Source organism: Pelodiscus sinensis, chromosome 30 (genome assembly GCF_049634645.1).
Source record: "Pelodiscus sinensis isolate JC-2024 chromosome 30, ASM4963464v1, whole genome shotgun sequence".
Classification (NCBI taxonomy): Eukaryota; Metazoa; Chordata; order Testudines; family Trionychidae; genus Pelodiscus; species Pelodiscus sinensis.
In genome coordinates this window covers 8901917-8926607 of record NC_134740.1, presented here as the reverse complement: position 1 = coordinate 8926607, position 24691 = coordinate 8901917, and the positions used below count along the sequence as shown (strand labels likewise).

At 45.1% G+C, this 24691-nt stretch overlaps 3 protein-coding genes across 3 annotated transcripts; 2 read left to right on the top strand and 1 right to left on the bottom strand.

Annotated features, from left to right (window-relative positions):
* Positions 1-2341: 2341 nt before the first annotated feature.
* LOC102461340 (olfactory receptor 13G1-like) lies at positions 2342-3271 on the bottom strand. Its single transcript, XM_006110222.2, has one exon. It carries the CDS (start codon positions 3269-3271, stop codon positions 2342-2344), a length of 930 nt encoding a protein of 309 aa, XP_006110284.2.
* Positions 3272-9828: 6557 nt separating this feature from the next.
* Positions 9829-10764, top strand: LOC102460853 (olfactory receptor 13G1-like). Its single transcript, XM_014571057.3, has one exon. It carries the CDS (start codon positions 9829-9831, stop codon positions 10762-10764), a length of 936 nt encoding a protein of 311 aa, XP_014426543.3.
* A 12653-nt stretch (positions 10765-23417) lies between these two features.
* Positions 23418-24349, top strand: LOC102461581 (olfactory receptor 13G1-like). The gene has a single exon (XM_075912277.1). The coding sequence runs from the start codon at positions 23423-23425 to the stop codon at positions 24347-24349; it is 927 nt and encodes a 308-aa protein (XP_075768392.1). The 5' UTR covers positions 23418-23422.
* Positions 24350-24691: the final 342 nt, after the last annotated feature.

The window sequence follows — 24691 nt, the reverse complement described above, 5'->3', positions numbered from 1 at the left end:
CTGGGGCCCGTCTTCCCCCTGCTCATGGAGCACAGTTGGGAGCAGGGGCAAGGCTTGGGGATGGGGTGGGGTGGAGCAGAGGGAAGGAGGAAGCAGGGCCTGTGGCAGGGGCTGCCCTGTGTCCCCTCCATCCCCCCAGGGACGGCCCTGGTGTCAGTCAATTCCCTGACAGCACTGGCTGCAGGCCACACACGCCCTGCCTGACCAGCCCTCACTGTCCAACCTCTCCCTTGGTGTGTCCACAGGGCTACAGCTTCCTCACTACACCGTCTGGCCAACAGTGTGCCCAGCAGGCAGCACTGAGAGAGGCTGGTAGCGAAAACAACCCCCAGTCTGCTCATCAAAGTGCACAGATGCAAGTGATAGCCAGTAACCCTGGGAACAAATGGTTACATAGCACACCCAATCAAATCATAGCATGCATGCCAGAGCCAACCCTCCCTGAATTTCTTCGTCTCTTGTGTGAAGTTGTAAATAACATTTCCTCATTCACTTCCCGTAAGATTTTATAACCCTTTGTCATATCCCCCCTTTACACATCTCTTTTCCAAGCTGAAAAGTCCCAGGCTTGTTAATCTCTCCTCAGATGAAATCTGTTCCTTGCCCCCAATCATGCTTCTCTTCTCCCTTCTTGGTCGAATACTAATACATCTTTTCTGAAATTATTGGATGTGATATACCTTGACTTTAGCAAAGCATTTGATATAGTCTCCCACAACGTTCTAGCCAGCAAGTTAAGGAGGTATGGACTGGAAAATGGACTAGATGGATAGAAAGCTGGCTAGATTGTCGGGCCCAACAGGTAGTGATCAACAGCTCAATGTCAGGTTGTGGGGTGGTATCAAGTGGAGATCCTCAAGGGTCAGTTTTAGCAACAGTTTGGTTCATCATGTTTATTAATGACCTGGATGAGGGGATGGATTGCACCCTCAGCAAGTTTGCGGATGACACTATGCTAAGGGGAGAGGTAGATATGCTGGAGGGCAGGGATAGGGTCCAGAGTGACTTAGACAAATTGGAGGATTGGGCCAAAAGAAATCTGATGAGGTTCAACAAAGACAAGTGCAGCATCCTGCACTTGGGATGGAAGAATCCCAAGCATAGTTACAGGCTGTGGACCGAATGGCTAAGTAGCAGTTCTGTAGAAAAGGACCCATGGATTCCAGTGGATGAGAAGCTGGACATGAATCAACAGGGACCCTTGTAGCCAAGAAGGCGAATGGCATATTAGGTTGCATTAAGGAGGAACATTTCCAGCAGAACTACAGAAGTGATTATTCCCCTTTATTCAGCTCTGGTGAGGCCACATCTGGAGTATTGTGTCCCACTATAGAAAGGATGTGGACACATTGGAGAGGGTCCAGGAAAGGGTGACCAAGATGATGAGGGGGCTGGAGCACATGACTTCTGATGAGAGACTGAGGGATTTGGGTCTGTTTAGTCTGCAGAAGAGAAGAGTGAGGGGGGATTTGAGAGCAGCCTTCAACTACCTGAAGGGGGGTTCCAAAGATACTGGAGAGAGGCTGTTCTCAGTGGGGGCAGATGCCAGAAGAAGGACCAATGGTCTCAAGTTGCAGTGGGGGAGGTCTAGGTTGGATATTAGGAAAAATTATTTCCCTAGGAGAGTGGGGCAGCACTGGGATGGGTTCCCTAGTGGTGTTTTCAGTCCTGTCTTGACAAAGCCCTGGCTGGGATGATTGAGTTGGGGTTGGTCCTGCCTTGGGAAGGGGGCTGGACTCAATGACTCCTGAGGTTCCTTCCAGCCCTAGGATTCTGTGATTCTATGAAATGTGGTAACCAGGTCTGCATGCAGTATTGAAAACGTGGGTGTACCAAGGCATTCTAGTTGGGCATGATGATACTATCTATCCCTTTCCTACCATTCTATTAGCTTTTTTGACTGACACTGCACATTGAGTGGATGTTTTCAGAGAACTGAAGCTTTTGTCGATCTTGGAGTCCATGATGACTCCAAGGTATCTTTCTTACAGGGCTAATACTAAACTACCATTTTGTATGTATAGTTGGGATTATGTTTTCTACTCTGCATTTCTTTGTATTTGCGAGCCTTGAATGTAAACTTTCATTTTCTTGTTCAAGTCACCTAGTTTCCTGAGATCCTTTCGTTACCCTTCACAACCGGCTTTGGATTTAACTAATTTGTGTCATTTTGAATTGTCTGCAAACTTTTCCACCTCCCTTTTTACCTCTCTTTCCAAATCATGTATTAATATGTTGACCAGCACTAGATAGATAGATAGATAGATAGATAGATAGATAGATAGATAGATAGATAGATAGATAGATAGATAGATAGATAGATAGATAGATATTATTCTCGTCAATGTAGCTCAAGCCTTTTTATCAGTTTTGTGAGAGCCTCTTTGACCTCTTTGTTTCTCAGGGAGTATACAATGGGGTTGAGTGCTGGGGTTATAACTGAGTACAGGACAGCAATTGCCTTGTCTCTGTCCAGGGAGTGGGCCGCAGTGGGGTGTATGTAGCTGTAAACGGCGGTAGAGTAATACAGGCTGACCACTATGAGATGGGAGGAGCAGGTGGAGAAGGCTTTCTTCTTGCCTTCTCTGGAGCGGATCTTGAGGATGGTTCTCAGGATGAAGCAGTAGGATGTCAAAGTGACCACGCAGCTCCCCAGGCCGAAGACAGCATCAGACAGAAAAGTTAGGGCTTCGTTGAGGCTGGTGTCAGAGCAGGAGAGCTGTACCACAGGCAGCAGTTCACAGAAGAAATGGTTGATGATGTTCGAGCCACAGAAGGAGAGCTGGAGCACAAGGCCGGTGTGGACGGCCGAATTGGCCAGCCCAGCTGTCCACACACCAACGATTAACCCAACCCAAACCTCCTTCCTGATGATGAGGGTGTAATGCAGAGGATGGCAGACAGCAACGTAGCGGTCAAAGGCCATCGCAGCGAGGACCAGAGCTTCGCTTCCCAGCGTCCACGTGAAGAGGTAGATCTGGGCAATGCATCCTGCAAAGTCGATGGTCTTCCTCCCCTCTAGCAGGTTGTGCAGCAATTTGGGGATGGACACTGAGCTGGACAAGAGGTTGATCAAGGACAAGTTGATGAGCAAGAAATACATGGGGGTGTGAAGGTTGTGGCTGGTCATGACAGTGAGAACTATCAGGATGTTCCCAGCAAGGGAGGCCATGTAGAGAAAGATGAACACCACAAAGAGTAACATCTGGTGTTCAGGGAGGCTGGACAGACCCAGCAGGACGAACTCGGTAACAGAGGATCGGTTCTTCATTTCCAAATCTCTGCTACTCCTCACCAGTCAACAAAAGTCAGCTCACTCGGCCAGGCCTGCAGCGGATGGAACCTGGAGCAGTTCTAAGGAGTCTGGTCCATGGGCCTCCAATGAGGCTACGCCCGTGTGCCCCAGCAGGGGCTCTGACCGATGGATTCCAATCCCACGCACCACTTCATCACAGCTGGCCCAACTTGAGTTGGACTAAAGCACCTTCCCAACCAACAGGTGGATGGACTTCATAACAGCTGACCCATGGACTCTGCAGGACCTAGTGTAAACCAGAAAGTAACCACAGTGAGATGAATGTGACATCATCAGAGGGGAGATAAGAATGCGGCACATGACACCTGCATGTTTTAACAGTATACACGACACAATGAAGGGACTAGAGTGAATTTCAAGTAGCACTTTGTAGAGGAAGAAGAGCCAGAAGAGACCCAGGTGACCATGTGTCTGATCCCTTGTGTAACCCAAGAACTTCCCCCAAAATAATTTACCGGGACCAACTTTTAGGGAAAAGATAATCTTGAGTTAGAATTTACCACTGATAGAGATACTATCATGACACTTGCCAAATTGTCACTGTGCTTATTACCCTCCCAGGTTTAAAAAATACACCTTTCCTTCTGTGTTTTAAATCGATAATTTCCAGCCACTTCATTGTTGGTTAATTCATGCTTTACCCCTCCAGGGCAGTGAGCGGAAAATCAGACCCCATGTCACTGAGAAGGGAGAACAAAAATATTTCCTCTACATTGATCAAATATTGGAGCAAGTGATATAAGCTAGGATATCTCAGGGAGCCTAAGCAATTAGTCACCAAACCCCTTTGACAAGAAATCCCAGTCTGTACAAATTGACTCAGCATGTTGGCTGAGTCTTTCTGCTTTCCTGATCTATCTCTCTAGCCAGCTATTATGAATCTATAGAAGAGCTTTTATGTTTTAAAAAGAAATCATAATAAAGAGCATGATTTAGCTCTACGTATTGAAAGCTGAGTTAGCTATTTAAAAATACTTCAAACAAATAATTATAAATTCCACGGTATCTACATAACACGTCCAGAAATCCCAAAGCAAATCAATATAGGTAATATGTGTCTGTAGATACAACACAATATACATATTGCGTGATGACCATGCAGAAAGAAAGAGGGAGAGCAGTGTTAAGAAAGAAAGAAAGAAAGAAAGAAAGAAAGAAAGAAAGAAAGAAAGAAAGAAAGAAAGAAAGAAAGAGAAAGTCGGTCAATGAAGGGTAACCCTGCCCCCAAGGGGTCAAATGAAATATGTGGAAGAACATCCATCAGTTCATCTCTATTGCACAACATGCTATAATTGGAACGAAAGCTCAGTCCTAACACTTGGCTGGCCATCCAATGAATGATGGCGTGCAATTTACCTTTCATGCACTGGGAATGTGGAAAGGGCTCAGTCTCCTTAGCTCTTCTAGTATCTCACGCAGCACAAAATCGGCACAGCTGGGAGGAGCGCGCTTGTGCTCTTAGAAGGCTGCCGTCTGGAAATAAATATTTGTTGTTTCAGCCGGCCCAGCCCTTCAGACGCTCGAAGATGCCAGAGGAGCCATTACAATGGTCTTGCCTGACCCACAGAACATGGGCCGAAGAACATCTCCCCTACTGCTGGGAAGGACCCCATCCACTCCCTCAGTGAACGATCCGCACCACAGTCCTTAAATAACCCCCCATTCCTGCCACCGGGGGAAGCACCTGATAGCTCCTTTAGACCTTCCTTATCTAAAGGAGGTGCTGCTCCTGTGTTTTAATTGCTTGTGTCAGCTTCAGTATCATGAACAGGATGCCAGAGTCCTTGGAGAGACACTGAAATAATGAGGGGAGAGAGAGAGATGGATGGATGGATGGATGGATGGATGGATGGATGGATGAATGGATGGATAGAAAAAGAAACAGACAGATGACAGACACACAGACAGATAAATACATAAATAGATAAATAGAGGAGTTGTATGGGGATAGATAGATAGATAGATAGATAGATAGATAGATAGATAGATAGATAGATAGATAGATAGATAGATAGATAGATAGGGTATGTGGACAGACAGATATGTGGGAATAGATAGATGATAGGACATAGGTTTCAAAGAAAATAGTAGAGAAGTCTCATTTTTTATTGACGATCGGTTTTGTGCAGTAGAAAGGAGATCCCCTGAAGCATGAGGCCCAGTGAAAGAGGCCTGGACAGTAAGGAGATCAAAGTGGCCATCAGCAAAAACTTTCCTTTCCCCACACAATAGGGATTTCCCAGAGTTCTCCTGGTTCTCACCTCCATGGCTTCCTCTACACCCGGCCCCCAGGGCAAACATTTTGGCAGATCTGTGCACATCACAAGACATGCATTGATATTGTGGCACATGAACTTCAATGGCAGGGTGACATTTCGTAGTAGCAGGAACGTATCTCCTGGACACTGCTGATTGATGGTAATGGGATCAGGACCCATTGACAACAGTTGTGATCTGTTGACACTTAAAAACCAATGAAGAGTCTTGCAGCACCTTGAAGACTAACAAAACACGTAGGTGGTATCAAGAGTTTTTGTGGGCACAACCCACTTCTTCTGATGTTATTCTAGTTGGACTAAGGTACCTTGGGTCAAATGTTTCACGGAATTCAGGTTCCTAGTGGGATTTCTTGAAATCAACTAACTATGTACCCAGCACTCGTTGGTTTCAATGGCCTTCGATGTCTAGAAGTTCGCGAGAAACACATTTTAGGTGCCCAAATGTGGAGGAGGAGGCCTGAGCTAAAATAGCTGTCAGGCCCTGCATGTATAAAGAAAAGTTGGCCAAAGTGAGGCTGTGAGCAGAAGTCAAGCCCTGTGATAAAACATGCTTGTAAGTTCACAGAACCTGGAAAGAGCTGGGCCGTTGTGGCAGAAAGACGCCCATTCCTCAGGCAGTCCCACAAACACATCCCGGGGGATGGTACTAGAATGATGTGGTACAGTGATATTGTGAAAAAACACACTTCCCAAAGATAGTAGGGACCCCTCCTAAAGACAAGGTCAGGATGGCAGTGTGATGGAAAGAGATGGTTTCTTCAAGCCATCATGGAGAAGTTCAAGAGTAGTAACTTGCTACTTCAGAGGGGCATTGCATAGCTTATGTAAGAAACTTGTGTAACTTGTATAAGAAAGAAGGGTCACAGAGGGTGTGTCTCTACATACACAAAGGGTTTCCCTAAGCATAATGACACCACAACTGTAGATCACACTTAAGGCCCTGATCCAAGAATTTATCTGCTTCTCTTTAAGCACATGAATGGTCTACTGAAGTCAAGGAGTTTACTCATAACCTATGGCCTTGTTGTCTATACTACTGGCAGTACATTGACCAAAATTATGCTACTCCAGTTACATGAATAACGTAACTGGAGTGGACGTAGCTTAGGTTGACTTACTGTGCTTTGTCATTGGGAGATGCTCTCTACTTGCCCTCCCTGACTCTTTTGGGGCACATGGAATATTGGAAAGTGCTGTCCCATTGATATAGCAGGTCTTAATTAGCCCCACTAAATTAACTGCTGCTTCATCAACTGCAGCAGCGCCAATAGATAGGTCAGTGTAGTCGTGGTCTCCACATGTCTTGAAGTGATCGATGGTAAATGGAGCCTTTTCAAGTTCAGAGATTCCCCCTTTGTCATTGGTACCTCTGGAAAATTCAATCTGATCTGGATCTCAATAGGGCTTGTCTGTCCTACACAGGATTTCTGTGTCAACCAAACCTGGCTCTCATTCATATCTCAACAGCCACATTAGCTTCAGGCTTTGCACACAGGGACACCAGCACATCTCTCTGGCTACTGTTGTGCAACTGAGCCAAATTAACAAAGCATTGTTGGGCTGTTCCATTGGTTTTGAAGGTGCTGTGTGAACTGATGCCTCTTGGCAATCTGGCCTGGGGACTTTGATGGAATGAAGCACATTTCCACCAGCTTGCCATCTGCCCTACTGACTGCACAGGGCTGGTGGAGAAAGAAGACAACACTCAGTGCCATCAGAAGTTGTCCTTTCTGTTGTATTAGCAAAGATGCATAGAGGAATCTATGTCTACATCAAGAGGAATGTTGTCAGCTTCATTTAAAAGTTGTATTTGTGCTGATTTAGTTTACGTCCATTTACCTTCTCCTTAGAGGCTTTGCGTGAGAGTTAGCTCTTGCCCCGATTCACAAGGGATGGAAGATCTCCCTACAGAAGGCTGCTGTATATGAAGAACAGTTGTCTTTGGTGATTCATAAGGCATTCAGGGTCTGTTCTGAAATTACAGCTTCCTTTCTGGTACTGGAAGATTGAATGAGAGGTAAGAACACTCCTCTTGCTTGCTTGCTTTCTCAACCATTCTGCTTGTAAATGGAATGTTCTGGCTTTTTTAGGATGGTATTTCAACATTTCTAAGAGTTAGGCACTAACATCTAGTGACATTAGTTGATAACGAAGTGATTATTTCCTCTCTATTCTTGTCAAAATGAAGCCAAATTTCATTTCTGTGATTCGTTGTGTTTTTTGCAGTTTTGTTAACTGTGTTTTGAAGGAATACTCATATCCACAACTGTTTTTATGAATCTTACACTATATTTTGACCAATGCAAATCTAATGTATATTTACATACATCGGTGGGATTGCTTTTAATTTAATTTCCACTGAGTCTAAACTCAATGGAGCTATAATATCATACAATGGGTGTGAAAGGAAAGATTCCCCACCTATTTTTTCAACCCTGAAAAGTTGTCAATCAAATCTGAAATGTGATGCAAAGTGTAACAATTTATTTTAAAATATTCTAATCTGAAATAAGAAAAATGACTCTGCTATGATTTCATGATAAGATTGATTTCTTTTCCCTGATAGTCTTCTCGTTATCATCATTTCTACAATTCAGTCACACCTTTGTCTTCAAAAGGGATAACCCTCATTTTCTGAAACAGGAGCAAAAGAAAAATCAGCCAAAGCCATAAAGTTATAATAGGACTAAGCATGAGGGCAAAGAGAGACATATATAATACACAATAGAGGGCTTATCAAACTCTGTGCATGCTATTCCTAACAATGAAGCAACATGTTGCTAAGTGGTTTATCATAAAAAAATGAAAATCAAATTTTGTAGGTCCTAATTAACATTAGTTGCATAGCAGATCAAATGAGAGTCATTCACCAATATCATTCATTATACTGAAGTTTGACACAAGGAACCCTGAAAGGCAAATTAAGTCCATTTTAGTGCACCTTATTATATAGAAATATATTCATTATTATGCCTTGTTCATATACTTGGTATAAGTCACATACAATAACCGTCTACTATATTGAATCCAATCTTTGAGACATTCACTTATAAAGTAGAATCTTAGTTTAGATCAGATTTTTAGTTTACAAACGATAGTGAAGATTATAGTGTGAATTTATGCCGTTTATGTCAATATTCCCAATGGCTTCACACACCTCTATTTAAAAATATGAAAGGGGTTTATTTTTTCTTTCCTCCCTCAAATATTAGGATAATGTAGATTTAGTAGCTTTAAGACATATTATTGTGCTAATATATTTTAATGTCACGAAGTTCATTCATATGCTTTGTGGAATATCTAGAGTAAAACAAGATTATCTATCTATCTATCTATCTATCTATCTATCTATCTATCTATCTATCTATCTATCTATCTATCTATCTATCTATCGTACAGACATGGTTGCCTCATCTCAAAAAAGATATATCAGCATTGGAAAATGTTTAGAAAAGGTCAACAAAAATGATTTGGGGTTTGGAATGGATCCCATATGAAGAGAGATTAAAAAGACTTGGACTTTTCAGCTTGGAAAAGAGGAGACTAAGGGGGATATGATAGAGGTTTATAAAATCATGACTGGTGTGGAAAAAGTGAATAAGGAAAAATTATTTACTTATTCCTACAATATAAGAACTAGGGGTCACCAAATGAAATTAATAGGCAACAGGATTAAAACAAAACAAAAGGAAGTTTTTCTTCACTCAGGGCACAGTCATCCTGTGGAACTCCTTGCCAGAGGATGTAGGTAAGACTAGGACCTTAACAGGTTTCAAAAAAGAGCTAGATAGATTCATGGAGGTTAGGTCCATCAATGGCTATTAGCCAGGATGGGTAGGAATGGTGTCCCTAGCCTCTGTTTGTCTGGAAATGGATGACAGGGGAGGGATCATGTGAGGATTACCTGTTGTTCCCTCCCTCTGGGGTATCTGGCTTTGGCCACAGTCAGCAGACAGGATATTGGGCTAGATGGACCTTTGGTCTGACCCAGAATGGCTGTTCTTATGTTCCTATCTATCTATCTATCTATCTATCTATCTATCTATCTATCTATCTATCTATCTATCTATCTATCTATCTATCTATCTATCTATCTATCTGTGTTGTCTCCGTCTATCTCTCTGTCTCTCTATCTCTCTTGGTAATTGTAGATGCTTTGGTTGCCACAATGCTGTAGTTTCTGATACAATACCTGACAGTAACTCTTTTGCCAACAGAAGGCACACTCAAGAAATGGAACCCAGCAACCACACCAGAGTGACCGAATTCATCATGTTGGGCCTTTTTGACCATCCTCGCCATCAGGGCCTGTTTTTTGCGCTCTTCTTGGGCATTTATATAGTTGTCCTCATGGGCAATTCTTTGATCATTGTGGCTGTGGTCCTCCACCCACCACTGCACACCCCCATGTACTTCCTCATCGCCAATTTAGCTACAGTCGACATTCTGTGCACTTCCTCGGTTCTGCCCCAAATGCTGAAAAACCTGATGCAGGAGACGCAAACTATCTCCTTTGGGGGCTGCATTGCCCAGCTCTTTTTCTTCACTTTCTCTGCCGGGACGGAACTTGTATTGCTCACTGTCATGTCATATGACCGGTACGTAGCCATCTGCCACCCCTTGCGCTATGCCCTCCTGATGAGCAAGAGAATTAGCATCAACTTAGCAGCAGGTGTCTGGATGCTGGGTGTCTTCAATTCGCTGGTGAACACCCTACTTGTGTTACGCTTAGATTTCTGTGGACCCAACCTGATCCAGCACTTCTTTTGTGAATTCCCAACCACGCTGGCACTTTCCTGCAGTTCCACCTACCTCAATGAAATTATGGTCTACATGGCTGACATCTGCCTGGCCATGGGGAACTTCTTGCTGACCGTCCTGTCCTACAGCTTCATCATCATCACCATCCTGAAAATCCAGAGTGCCAAAGGGAAGCAGAAAGCCTTCTCCACCTGCTCCTCCCACCTGCTCGTGGTCACCTTGTACTACTCCTCCATCTTCTACACCTACATCCAGCCGACCTCCAGTAACACTCTGGATAACAACAGGACGGCGGCCGTCATGTACACGCTGGTGACTCCCACCCTGAACCCCCTCATCTACAGTCTGCGCAATAAGCAGGTTAAAGTGGGTGTCCGGAAAATCTTTCCTTTCACCCCGACACAATAATTATGCACAGGGTTCACCTGATTCTTACCTCTCTTGCTCCTTCCAAGCCAACTCAATGTGTGTGGGGGGTGTATTGTTGCAGAACTATGGACTTCAACAAACGTGAATTATATGACGGTACATTCACTTCTATGTATCTACAACATTTCACAGCAGCAGGAATGTGTATTATCGACACTGCTGTATCACACTGACCAGAGATCGGGCGCTATTAACAGGAGTGGAACTGCGCTAAGTCGTGCTAGGTGGACTAATGCACATTGGAACCATATATTAAAGATATTTATGTACCTACTGAGATTCGAAATAATCACCCATGCTCTTAAAAATCATGGATTTCAATCGGCATCTGGAGTCCCGGTGCTTTTGAAAATAAAACCAGCCACCTAAATATACAAAAATAGCAGGCCCATTTTGTAGCAAGTTGCTTTGCATGCTGTCTCATCGAATCAGACTCTACAGATCTATTCCTTAATCAGTAAGCAGGGTAACAGAATAGATCTGGCCTTCTCGCTTTTCTTGAACTTCCTTCAAGACATTAAAATCCCCAAACTTTCCAGTCAGAATGGTTGAGATGTGGACAGATCCTGTTCCATGCATCATTGATTCGGCTTAAAAAATAACAACAATTTAAGAGAATACAGTTTTATCTAATTATAAAGATAGGTATTCAACATTGGAATGTAGGTGGTTGGAGTCTTTTGTCTTCAAAAGACCTGTTCTGTGGACATGGACTAACCTAACCCAGTAATCTAATCCAAGTAATAAATATTGATTAAACTATAGTTTGCTGTTACAATAATATACAGGAGAATGAGGATGGATTTTTATTTTCAGTTATTGTAGCTGAGTCCTTTGATAACCACCATCACTACATATCAATTTAACCTTTTATTAAATTCCAAGAGAAAAGGCACAGACAAACAAAATCAATCAACAGAAATATTGAACACTAGAACTGGAAGGGACCTCAAGAGGTCATTGAGTTTAGTCCTCTGCCCTCATGGCAGGACCAAGCAGCATCTAGAGCATCCCTGATAGATGTCTATCTAAGGGTATGTCTACACTACAGAGTTAGTTCGAACTAACTTAGTTCGAATTAGTTAATTCGAACTAAGCTAATTCGAACTAACGCGTCTAGAACTAAAAACTAGTTCGAATTAGCGTTTTGCTAATTCGAACTAGCAAGTCCACATTGAGTGGACCCTGAACAGGGCTTAAGGATGGCCGGAAGCAGTGCCGGCAGGGCATCAGAGGAGGACTTAGAGCGTGGAGATGCTGTCTCAGGCTAGCCGAGGGCTGCGCTTAAAGGGACCCGACCCCCACCCCGGACAGACAGTTCTCAGGGGTGCCCCGCTTGCAAAGCAGTCCTGGCTTGGAGTGCCCGGAGTGCCCACACTGGGCACATCACAGCACTCGGCCATCAGCCCGGCTGCACTTGCCGCAGGCTGCCATCTGCGGAGAGGGGACAATTGGGGGGCTGCAGGAGAGCTTCCATCCCCAGAAGCCCGCAGAGCCAGCCCAGTCCTCCCCATCGGGGGCTCGTACCCCATTCCTCCCTCACCTCCTTCCACTTACCCTTCCCTAGCCCCCCTTCCTGATGTACAAAATAAAGATAACGTTTCTTCCAACACTGACTCTGTCTTTATTGAACAAAACTAGGGGAGACTGGGAAAAGGAGGCGGGAGAGGGGAAGAGAAAGGATGGAAGAGGGGAGGGCAACTAACATGATCAGGGGTTGGGAACAGGTCCCAGATGAAGAGAGGCTACAGAGACTGGGACTGTTCAGCTTAGAAAAGAGGAGATGGAGCGGGGACAGGATAGAGATCTCTAAAAGCAGGGGTTGGGTGGAGAGGGTGCATAAAGAAAAGTTCTTCATGAGTTCCCATAAAGAAGGACTAGAGGACACCAAAGGAAAGGAATGGGTAGCAAGCTTCAAACTAGTAAGAGAAAGTTGTTCTTCACAAAGCAAAGAGTCAACCTGTGGAACTCCTTGCTGCAGGAGGCTGTGAAGGCTAGAACTAGAACAGAGTTTAAAGGGAAGTGAGATCAAGTCATGGAGGTTGGGTCCATGGAGTAGTCTTAGCCAGGGGGTAGGAGTGGTGTCCCTGCCCAAAATTTGTGGAAGGCTGGAGAGGGATGGCACGAGACAAATGGCTTGGTCACTGTCTTCGGTCCATCCCCTCCAGGGTCCCTAGGGTTGGCCACTGTTGGCAGACAGGCTACTGGGCTAGATGGACCTTTGGTCTGACCCAGGACGGCCATTGTAAGCTCAGGGCTCAGTGTCGGGGGTCTCAGTGGACCCCCTTGATTTTCATGCACACCTGTTCCTGGGTGGCCAGGCTGGCAGCTCTCCTGCCCTAGACGGCCACTTTCCTGTGCCTAGTGCGGAGATCGTGGACGAGATCCACGATGTCTGCACTAGCCCAGGAAGGTGCCTGCCTCTTGCGGTCCAGGGCAAGCTCCCGGGAGCCGCCAGCCTGGTCCCGGGAAGAGGGGGTGGGCTGGGGGACATCGGGTGGGTAGCTCTGTGCCGTGCCAGGTGCAGGGTCTGCTGGCTGGGTGCTGGCAGGCTTGCACCTGGCACGGGCACTGTAGCCAGCCCGTGCTCCTTTAAGGGGTCCGGGGCCGGGAGGGGGGCATAGAGTTTCCCTGGTGTTGGCCAGAGTGGCCACCAGGGAAACCTGGGGAGGGCTAGCCTCCCACTAGTTCGAATTAAGGGGCTACACACCCCTTAATTCGAACTAGTAAGTTCGGACTAGGCTTAATCCTCATAAAATGAGGTTTTCCTAGTTCGAACTAAGCGCTCCGCTAGTTTGATTCAAATTCGAACTAGCGGAGCGCTAGTGTAGCGCCTATGAATGTTAGTTCGAACTAACGTCCGTTAGTTCGAACTAACATTGTAGTGCAGACATACCCCATGTGTGTTAGTTTCCTTATAGATACATAATGACACTGACCATCCGTAATAACACTAGTTGAGCTCTGTGGACGAAAAGCCCTCTCCTAAAGCTAGTGATTATTAATAGTCGCTTTTTGAAAGAATGATGTCCCCAATAAACATACATACAGAACGTTTCAGTAAGATTTGGTGATCTTTGCAATAAGCAAAAGGGCCATTTCTGTGCGTATCTGTTTGTTTTTCCTGCACAGCCCACATTGGAGTAATTATTCTGAATTGCTCTGGGGAAACACAGCCCCATGGCAATCTGTATATTAGGCTGGAAACTCATCTTAGCATAACCCCTCTTACGCACTCAGCAGATGAACTGTGATTGCCGTAAGGGATGCGTACAGGATGTGGAGACTGTGGTAGAGTGGGAAACACCCCAAGTACTGTTACACAGCAGATCCATAATTTCACAAGATTTCTAAGCAGAATCTTCCTCTAGCAAGAGGGCGTTGGAGAAGAGGAGCAGCAGCCAGACCCAGCATGTGAGCATGTACGTAGCTGCCAAAACTGTTAGCTACTTAATGTGTTGAAACAACAATAAGTCCTGTGACACCTTATAGACTTAACAGATTTGTTGGAGCATAAGCTTTTGTGGGCAAAGACTCAGTTTGTCAGATGCATGTCGTGGCAATTCCAGAGGCAGGTGTAAATATACAGGCACATGAAAAGAAGGGAGTACCAATCAAGAGGAAGGCCGGAGATAAAGAGGTCAATTCAGCCAGGGAGGATGTGTCCCACTTCCAGCAGCTGATGTGGTGGCGTGAACACGGAGAGAAGAGAAACTGCTTTTGTAGCTGGCTGGCCATTCACAGTCTTTGTTCAATCCTAAATTGATTGTGTCAAATTTGCAAATGAATTGTAGCTCTGTGGTTTCTCTGTGAAGTCTTTTAATGTGCTAAGCAAGGAACTGAAGGAGATGTGCCAGTGCTAGTGAAGCCAATGAAACAAATTGCCCTTCAATTCTACTATAACCCATTTGTCCCCTTACGGAGCAGTTAGCTCATTCAGGTTGCCTCTTCTTTTTTTAATTTATTTTGATTACACTCAGAAAGGAACCTCTGCTTTGCCTGGCACTGCACTGAGACAGCCATGTAGTGATGTAGAAGGGTTCTGCTTTACATTTGAAAAATATTTTTTCCTATTGACAAGTTTCAATATAGATAGACAGAGAGACAGACAGACAAGGTGTGGGGATGGAGAGAGCGAGCGAATGAACGATATGGATGGATGGGTGGATAGATGGATAGGTAGACAGACAGACAGACAGATAGATGCAATGTTGCATTCTTGCAGTGCCCAATGCCTGCTATTTAAAATGAAATCAAAATATCTTAATTGCCTGTAGTGCATGTGGTATAATGGAGAGACACACAGTCTGTGTTCCAGTTGTCAAGATGCTAGTTTTCATAGACCTACTACGTGCTGAGAAGGACGAATTCTGCCAGTGTGTTTTTCACATGCCCCATGTGTGTATGAAGATGGGAATACAATCTTCAGTAACCGTTACATTTTGGAAGGAGGACCATTTGATCGGGCATGGTGAAAGGAACATTGGCTTAGATCCTCCCATTGTATAAATTATTGTAACTTCAAATACGTCAACTGCGAGATTGTAATTTACATAAATCGTAGAGCTGTCCCCTGGCTGTTTACTGTAATACCTAGCACCTCTACCAGTTCCTTTCCCAGCATAGTGTCACCCTTTAAGAATACTTTAAAGGAGAGAATTTGAAAGTCCCAAGGAAAACGTAGGTATCCAACTTCAGCTGGAGTCAGCGGAAGTCGGGCATCTAACCCTGCGTCTTTCAAAATCGCCCTCGATTTCCTTCTAGACACAGTTAAAAGCATTTTTATCAGCTATTATGATTGAATCCTGGATCTACCATTATTCGGTGTTTTCCTGATGCTGCAGCTCATAGAGTCATAACAATAGGGTTTCCATTGGAGGGGGAAAAAGTTTTTTCTAGCTTCACAGTTTCACAGAAAAAGCTGGAAAGTGTGACAGCAGTGTAATGCAAATACTCAACCCCTCTCCCCAATGCCCCCCCCCCTCCCGAGGGCAAGGAAACAGATCTTAAGATGTGTTAATCTAAAGAGTTTGGTAAGTCTTGGGGAGCCGACTGGTGATTGTTTCTGTTTTTGAGGTGGGTGCTGCTGTAGTTGTCACCCCTGTTTAACCCCCACTGGTTTGGAAATTAGTTTGAGAACCATTGTCTGGTTGTGGACTGGCTTGTTTGACATAGGCAAATGACTGAGATAATCCCACTTGCAGTTGCTGTAAGTGACAGTGCTTCCCAGGGAGTGGGTCTCTGCATGGGCAGTGCCCTTCTTGCCTGGCATGTTGAAGGCAGCTGGAATTTCATCATTTATTTTAATGTGACCACAAAGACCTCCTTAGATCAGGTCAGATTGTTTCTCTTCAGAAAATATTGACAAAGCAATTTAAAAAAACACTGTTTCTGTTTCTGTGGAGATTTTCCACTGAACATTTTGAATTTTCTTCCAAAACAAAATCAAATTCTGAAATATTTCTGCCAAACATTGAAATATTTTGATTAAAAACTGAGAATGCTTCTGAAATGTCATCCATGTGCCTTGTGGAAGTTGTAGTTTGATGGCCTCTTTCTCTTCGGTAGGCTGGACTCCCTGAAAGGACAGGGAGTGGTCCTGTAGCACCTTAGGGTATGTCTACACTACCCTCCTAGTTCGAACTAGGAGGGTAATGTATGCATACCGCACTTGCTAATGAAGCCCGGGATTTGAATTTCCCGGGCTTCATTAGCATAAGCGGGGAGCCGCCATTTTTAAATCCCCGCTGCTTCGAACCCCGTGTAGCGCGGCTACACGGGGCTCGAACTAGGTAGTTCGGACTAGGGTGCCTATTCCGAACTACCGGTACACCTCGTTTCACAAGTCCTGTGGCACCATAAAGACTAACACATTTGTTTGGGTAGAAGTGTTGGTGGGCTGGAACCCCCTGCATTAGACGAAGGGCTGCTCAGTTAGTTAACTAAAAACACCAAGAATTTGGTTTGTGCCAAACACTAGAGAGGGCACACGAGTACTGCACCTTTTGTGAGCGGTGGTCGGGAGGAAGAATATTTAGTTTCAAAACATGGCTGTGTTTTTGAGACAAAAACTTCGACACAAATATTTTTATTTTATTTTGTACTAGCAGAAATACCCTGCTTCGCCCAGGGAAAATATAGTAAAAGGTGTGGTAAATGAACTACATAAATTACTGTAACATCACATACTTTATTGGAAATACTTTTTCTTTTATCATACTACTTTAAAAAATTAACATAGCTAGTGCTGTGCTTGCAAAACGCATTGCCTAGTGGAGAACACATGAAGTACTTAGTTCGTAACCATAGGGAAAGGATCTCATAGTTACCGTTTATGTGACACGCCTAACAGAAGAGTCAGCAAATGCCTATGATCAGGCGCTACTAAAAGCTAATTATTGGTGGACCCAATTGGGGCTCTGGGGGAGCCGGGGGACTGATTTTGAGATATAACCAATCCAGTTATTTAAGTTAGGAAATCAGTAATATCTGTTCAAAATTTCGTGTTTCCCAGGACATGCCTATGATCAGGTGCTACTAAAAGCTAACTAGTGGCCCAATTGGGGCCCTGGAAGACCTGATTTCGAGATATAACCAATCCAGGTATTGAAGTTAGGAAATCAGTAGAATCTGTGCAAAATTTTGTGTTTCTATGATCAGGTGCTAGTAAAAGCTAATTATCAATGGGCCCAATTGGGATTCTGGGGGAACCGGGGGAACCTATTTCGAGATATAACCAATCCAGCTATTCAAGTCAGGAAATCAGTAGTATCCTTTCAAAATGTGGTGTTTCTAGCTCTGACCATTTCAGAGATCTTTCTGGACAAACAAACAAACGTATGGAAATATTTATAAGATTATTTGGGCGCATCTTTTGCTTTTGTTTCAATTCGTCAGAGAGAGAAAAAATAGCCCATTTTTTCCTTGTGGAAAATGGGGTGGGGGGGCAGTGAAAAATAACCTCAGTCACCCCCAAAATCAATCATTTATTTCTCTCCACCAAAAAAACCAACAAAACCGTACTTTTAAAACTTGCAGGTTGTGTCTATACTGTCAAGTTTTTCTGCAAAATCATCTGCTTTTGCGGAAAAACTTGCCAGCTGTCAACACTGGCCGCTTGAATTTCCTCAAAAGCACTGACGATCTCATGTAAGATTGTCAGTGTTCTTGCGGAAATACTATGCTGCTCCCGTTCGGGCAAAAGTCTTTTTCTGAAAAACTTTTGCACAAAAGGGCCAGTGTAGACAGCAGAGATTTGTTTTCCACAAAAAAAGCCCCGATTGCAAAAAGTGCTTTTGCGGAAAAGCGTCCTGCCAATCTAAAAATGCTTTTAACGGAAAAGTTTTCTGTTAAAAGCATTTCCGGAAAATCATGGCAGTGTAGACGTAGCCGCAGAGTATATCTATAAACACACACACACACCATTTTGGTCAGCTCTAATCATTGCTATCAAAAGAAAGTGTGATCCCTACTAATGACCATTTGAGTTAATGGGGACTGAGGGTATTAGGGCTAGAGAGGTGCACATAACAGATAGGGGAGCACAGCCATAAAATAAAATAAAATAAAATAGTTTAACCCTAATTGCAAATGACTTTTTCAGAATGTCTGGCACATTAGAAACATTAGGGAAAAATCATTTTGGGGTGGTGCTATGAGCTTTTTTGTTTATTTCCTGAACTGTTTAATTCTGCACATTTTTAATAAAAACAAAGGAATCATAGAACCATAGAATACCAGAACTGGAAGGGACCTTGAGAGGTCATCGGGTCCAGTCCCCTGCCCTTACGGCAGCACCAAACACTGTCTAGACCATCCCTGACCGAGGTCTGTCTATTAGATCTATTCCTCCAACATATCGCACATACAGCGGCTTCCCCGATAGTATCAGTTGCCTTTGAAATTAGACATTCAATTTTTTTTCTGTTTCTTTGGGTTTTCGCTCCACAGATCTCTTGCCTCCGTTCATTTCCCATTGGAATTAATTGTTTACCCTGAATTCTCCTTTGGGCTGGTAATAAGACTGTTCCAATAGCTTTGTGGGTCCCCCCCCCCCTTTTGAAACATAGAATCCTAGAACACTAGGACTGGAAGGGACTTCAAGAGGTCATGGAGTCCAGTCCCCTGCCCTCATGGCAGGACCCAGCACTGTCTAACTCATCCCAGACAGGTGTCTGTCCAACCTGCTCTTAAATATCTTCAGTGATGGAGATTCCACAACCTGCCTAGGCAATTTATTCTGGTGTTTAACCACCCTGACAGGTAGGAACTTTTTCCTAATGTCCAACCTCAACCTCCCTTGGTGCAGTTTAAGTCCATTGCTTCTTGTCTTACCCTCAGAGGCCAAGGAGAACCATTTTTCTCCCTCTTCCTTGTAACACCTTATTAGGTGGTTAAAACCCCCTATTGTGTCCCCGCTCAGTCTTCTCTTTTCTAAACTAAACAAGCCCAATTCTTTCAGTCTTCCCTCATAGCTCATGTTCTCTAGACTTTTAATCATTCTTGTTGCTCTTCTCTGGACCCTCTCCAATTTCTCCACATATTTCTTGAAATGCGGTGCCCGGAACTGGATACAATACTCCAACTGAGGCCTAATCAGTGCAGAGTAGAGCGGAAGAATGACTCCTCGTGTCTTGCTCACAGCACTCCTGTTAATGCGCCCCAGAGTCATGTTTATTTGGGTTTTTTGTCGGTGGTGGGTTTTTTGCAAAAGTGTCACATGGTTGACTCAGATTTGGGGAAATGAATGTCTGGATTAGAGCTCAGACTGATGTCGAAGGTGTGTCCCATCGATTCCCAGCCATCTCGTGGGTGATGCGTGAGACCCACACATGATTCCCCACAGTGGAGTAGAGACTGAATCAGTGAGCAACTGTTTATCCGCACGTGTCCTTCCTCTGGCATTATTGTTGCTGCTGATCTATTTTGTCTAGATCTACTCTATGCCTGAGAGTGCCCATCAAATGAAGAAGTGGGTTTCACCCACCAAAACTCCTTATCCTATATATTTATTTTTGTTAGTCTCTAAGGGTACGTCTACACTAGCCCCCTAGTTCGAACTAGGGAGGCTAATGAGGATAAATCCCTTAGTTCGAATTAACAGTTAAACCTCATGAGGTTTAAACCTAATGAGGTTTAACTGTTAATTCGAACTAAGGGGTTTATCTCAGAATCGTGCTTCTCTGCCGCGTGTAGACGCGGGCAGTTACTTCGGGCTAGTCAATTTCCAGAATGACGACCGGCCAGGAACATGCTAATCAAGTGAGGGATATTTAAATCCCACACTTCATTAGCAATTTCTGTCACCCTCATTAGCCTCCCTAGTTCAAACTAGGGCACTAGTGTAAACGTACCCTTAGGTGCCACAGGACCACGCGTTTTTTTTTATATATTTGAGAGAGTTTGTGAGGGAGCGACTCTGTTCATCCATCTGTTTGTTCAAGAACTCCTCCTGAATGGTACGAGGTAGGCCCACTGAATCAGAAGCTTCCTCTTCTCCAAACTTAAAGCACGGTCAGAGTTTGGTTGTATCGGGACAATGGGACACGCCTGGAATCCAACTGTTTTTCAGAACATGGAAAGGGAGGGGGTGCCCACAGGGGGGCAGCACGGGTGTCAGAAATGGGGACCGGGAGAGCTATAACCCCATTGGCACAGCGGGATGGAGGTAAGCTTCCTGCACACTGCTCTGTGAAGCAAGGTCCCTACCACAGGCAGAACCAGGGAGCTGTCCTCTGGCCAGTGCAGCTCCCGATGCATCCAGCCCTGAGACGTCTGCCACCCAGGGAGTGCGGCCTTCACCACAGGGAGCCACCACTCAGGAAGTGCTGCCCTAACCAGCTCCTCCACCCCTGCCCCCGCACACCAAGACCCCAGCCCTGAGCCCTTCCTCACCAGCAAATCTTCTCTTCAGCCCCTCCACACATGGCAACCCCCTGCCCTGAGTTCCTCTGTACCCCCAATCCTGAGTTCTGCACCCCCCCATCCTCAGTCCCCTGCCTGGATCCCTCTTCAACACCCAAAACCTGATTCCAACACCTCACCCCAACCCTGACTCCTTTACCCCATACACCCCAGCCCTGCCTCCCCCACAAATCCTGCCTCCTGCTCCTACACACAACCCCAAGCCCTGACCCCCTCCACACCCCATCCCTCTCTTCTGTACCCCCCTCCCCCACACCCTCATTCCCCTGCCCTTAAGGACCCAAGCAATGCTGGGTAACTGTTCTAGTAATTAAATATGCACGGGGCAAGGACTCTGGGTGTCCCCATCTATGTGTCCTCCACACATACCATATTCTTCCTCTGGCCCAGTGACCAGTAAAGTGGAACAGCTTCCACAGGGGAGACAGTGAAAGCACCACCCCAACACCCCATAGCCTGGCGGTTGGGGAACTTGTGGAGGAAGGAAGCCGTGCTGGAGGTCTGATCATGAGTCTTCTCTATTTCAGTTGGGTGCTCTGTGTAGAAGTGCCTACCCCACTACCTCTGGCTCTCCAGCTTTGTGAATGGAGCCAGTATCTGTCCCACAATATTAGCATGTGTATAGTCAGAACTGGTCAAATGAACCATTTAGAAGTGTCCCCAGTTTATTTTATTTTCAATTAGAACAATCAGCCTAAAGTGTGAACTACTTTGGTTGACCCAAATCTGAACTTTTTCAGTTAAAAAAAAAAAGTTTGGATCATAAAATTCCACCCAGCTCTATTCAGGACTTAAAGACCTGGTATCTCATGGGTCGGTGTGTGTCCTGTATCATTCTCAATAACTGAGCCATAAATGATAAGGCTGAGAGTTTCAAAGGCCTCTCGGTTGAGCTATTTCAAATTTTTCAGATAAAACATTTTCCTATTGAAATAAAATTAGGGATGTCAAATTATTAAAAGATTCATCATAATAAATAATTAGATTAAAATATAATCACAATTAATCAGTGTTACAATCAGACTAATAATACAATGCCATTTGTTTAAATATTTTGGATGTTTTCTACATTTTCAAATATACTGATTTTAATTACAACACAGAGTACAAAGTGCTTAGTACGTTATTATTTTTATTACAAATTTTTGCACTGAAAAGGTAAACCAAATAAATTGCATTTTTCAATTAACCTTATACAAGTAAACAATGTAAAATATAAAACAATGTACAGGAAGTCCCCGGGTTACGTACAAGATAGGGACTGTAGGTTTGTTCTTAAGTTGAATCTGTATGTAAGTCGGAACTGGCGTCCAGATTCAGCCGCTGCTGAAACTGACCGCCAGTTCTGACTTACATACAGATTCAACTTAAGAACTCCAAGCTTCCCCAAGTCAGCTGCTGCTGAAACTGATCAGCGGCTGATTCCAGGAAGCCTGGGGCAGAGCAACTCTGCCTCGGGCTTCCTGTAGTCAGCGCTGGTCAGTTTCAGCAGCGGCTGACTTGGGGACGCCTGGGGCAGAGCAGCTGCGGTGCTGCTGGGTTGCTCCAGTAGCACCGCTCCTCGGCGCTACTGGACCAACCCAGCAGCACCCCAGCTGCTCTGCCCCAGGCGTCCTGATTCAGCCACTGCTGAAACTGACCAGCAGCGGCTGAATCAGGACCTGGGGCAGAGCAGCTGGGGTGCTGCTGGGTTGGTCCAGTAGTGCCCAGAGCGGCCCTGCAGGACCAATCGGCAGCGCCCCAGCTGCTCTGCCCCAGGGTCCAAAACAAAAGCCTGGTCTGCTGGGGGGGGGGCACACTAGCTGCGTCCCCCCCCAGCAGACCAGGGACACGGGGAGCAGAGCCGCAGTGGCAGCGGGGTGCCGCGCCTCTGAGGCTTTGCTCTGGCAAAGTCTCAGAGGCGCGGGACCCTGCCGCGACTGCAGCTTCAGTCCCAGTGCCTGTGGTCTGCTGGGGACGGTCCCCAGCAGACCACAGGCACCGGGACTGAAGCCGCAGCAGCGGCGGGTTTCCGTGCTTCTGAGGCTTTTCTCTGGCAAAGCCTCAGAAGCGCAGGAACCCGCCCGGTGCCCTTGGTCTGCTGGAGATGGTCTCCAGCAAACCAGGGGCGCCAGAGCAGCTTATGAACGGGGCTTTCTCGCCCCGGAGCTCGCAGGTAGCAATCCGCCATCTCGACCTCCGGGGCGAGAAAGCCCCGTTCGTAAGTGCGGATCCGACATAAGTCGGATCCGCGTAAGTTGGGGACTGCCTGTAAATCTGTATAGCCTACAAGTCCACTCAGTCCTATTTCTTGTTCGGCCAATTGCTCAGATGAGTTTGTTTACATTTGCGGGTGATAATGCTTAGCATATCTGGTATATAAATACCTGGCAATGCCAGCTACAAAAGTACCATTGAATGCCTCTTCTCACTTTCAGCTGACATGGTAAATAAGAAGCATATTGTATCATCTTAATGTCCTTTGAAGAAAAAAAAAGGTTCAGTCTGAGTAAAATTTGAGCTGTCAAAATATGTTTAAATAAAATTTGTTTTAGTTAGACACCCACACACAGAGGTTAAAATTGAAAAATGTCCAAACTTCACACAATAAATAGAGAAAATTAAAATTTCATTTTTCCATTTTAATTCAGGATTAAAACAAATGCCAAAACCACAGACTAGAGAAGTTGCAGCAACCAGACCTTCATCCTCAACAGTCTCCAGAGCTCCAGAAATGGAGAACCAAAGCGTTGTGACCACATTCATCATGGTAGGACTCTCCAGTGACACCCAACTGCAGGTCTTACTCTTCGTCCTTTTCCTCTCCATCTACATCATTGCTCTACTTGGCAATTTACTCATCATGGCTGCCGTCCTTTCCAGTTCTAAGCTGCAGAGACCCATGTACTTTTTCCTCTTCCATTTGGCCGTAGTGGACATCATCTGCACCTCCACCATCATCCCCCAAATGCTGGGGAACCTAGTGGTGGTCAGGAAATCTATCTCTTACCCAGGGTGTATGGCCCAGCTCTACTTCTTCACTTGGTGTTTGGGGGTAGAGATGGTGCTCTTCACTGTCATGGCTTACGACCGCTATGTGGCTGTTTGCCATCCTTTGCGCTACAGCATCATGATGAACAAGACCACGTGCATGGGCCTGTCTGCCCTCGTGATGGTCATTGCTGTGGTCAACGCTTTGGTGCACACGGGCCTCGTCCTGCAGCTGACCTTCTGCGGGCCCAACATTATTAACCATTTCTTCTGTGAGATCCCATCTCTGCTGGTTCTCTCCTGCACCTCGGTGCGGATAAATGAGGTCATGTTCTTCACAGCAGACATCTTCCTAGCTATGGGAGACTTCCTGCTGACCAGTGTCTCTTACTGCTTCATTGTCAGGGCCATCTTAAGGATCAAAACAACTGAAGGGAGGAGAAAAGCCTTCTCCACCTGCTCCTCCCACCTCATTGTGGTATCTCTTTATTACTCCGCTGTCATCTACACCTACATTCGCCCAGCCTCCAGTTACTCCTTCAACAAGGACAAGATCATTGCCACCCTGTACAGTCTGGTAACGCCGACTGTCAACCCTATCGTCTACACCCTTCGGAATAAAGATGTCAAGATGGCCATCAAGAAAATGCTTCCACACCTTGGGAAATAGGTCAGGGTGGGACAAACCTTGGCAGGTTCGGTGGCAAGTCAGGAGTTTCAGTGTTGGCTTCACTATGGAAAAAGGACTCAGAAGAAACTCATGTAGGTTTCAAGCGGGACTTTCTAACTGGTCAAATGCTGATTTCCTAAATGGCTGAAACTTTTGGAACTAATTGAAACTCTGTTTCAGATGAAAGAAAGAAAGAAAGAAAGAAAGAAAGAAAGAAAGAAAGAAAGAAAGAAAGAAAGAAAGAAAGAAAGAAAGAAAGAAAGAAAGAAAGAAAGAAAGAAAGAAAGAAAGAAAGAAAGAAAGAAAGAAAGGGTATGTCTAGACTACACCTCTCTGTCAACA